This window comes from Calidris pugnax, unplaced genomic scaffold (genome assembly GCF_001431845.1).
Source record: "Calidris pugnax isolate Ruff unplaced genomic scaffold, ASM143184v1 scaffold148, whole genome shotgun sequence".
In the NCBI taxonomy this organism is placed as follows: Eukaryota; Metazoa; Chordata; class Aves; order Charadriiformes; family Scolopacidae; genus Calidris; species Calidris pugnax.
The window spans coordinates 249,566-249,794 of record NW_015090926.1 but is presented as its reverse complement, the minus strand read 5'-3'; the positions used below and the strand labels follow the sequence as shown (position 1 = coordinate 249,794).

Below are 229 nucleotides of genomic sequence, written 5' to 3'. Positions count from 1 at the left end.
CCCCGCCCCCGCCCCCCCACACTGCCGCCGCAACACCGTGGTTCGGGCCCCGCTGCGTCGGGATGAGCCGCGTTTCTCCATGGAGACCAAACGGGCCGAGATCCCCAGCAGCGTCTTGGACGACCTCTGCAGGTACCCGCTGGGTGGCGGCGTTCCCGGGATCGCCTCACGTCCCCCGGTTATCCCCGGCGGTTCCTGCATATGGATGGGGGGTTGTGGTGCGGGAGGG

At 70.7% G+C, this 229-nt stretch overlaps 1 protein-coding gene across 1 annotated transcript in view; it reads left to right on the top strand.

Moving 5' to 3' along the window:
- DCP2 (decapping mRNA 2) overlaps positions 1 to 229 on the top strand; it is a 26,420-nt gene continuing 26,191 nt past the window's right edge. Inside the window, exon 1 of the mRNA XM_014951490.1 lies at positions 1 to 132. Coding sequence (XP_014806976.1) covers positions 80 to 132 — 53 coding nt within the window. The 5' untranslated portion in view covers positions 1 to 79. The remainder of the gene's footprint in view (positions 133 to 229) is intronic.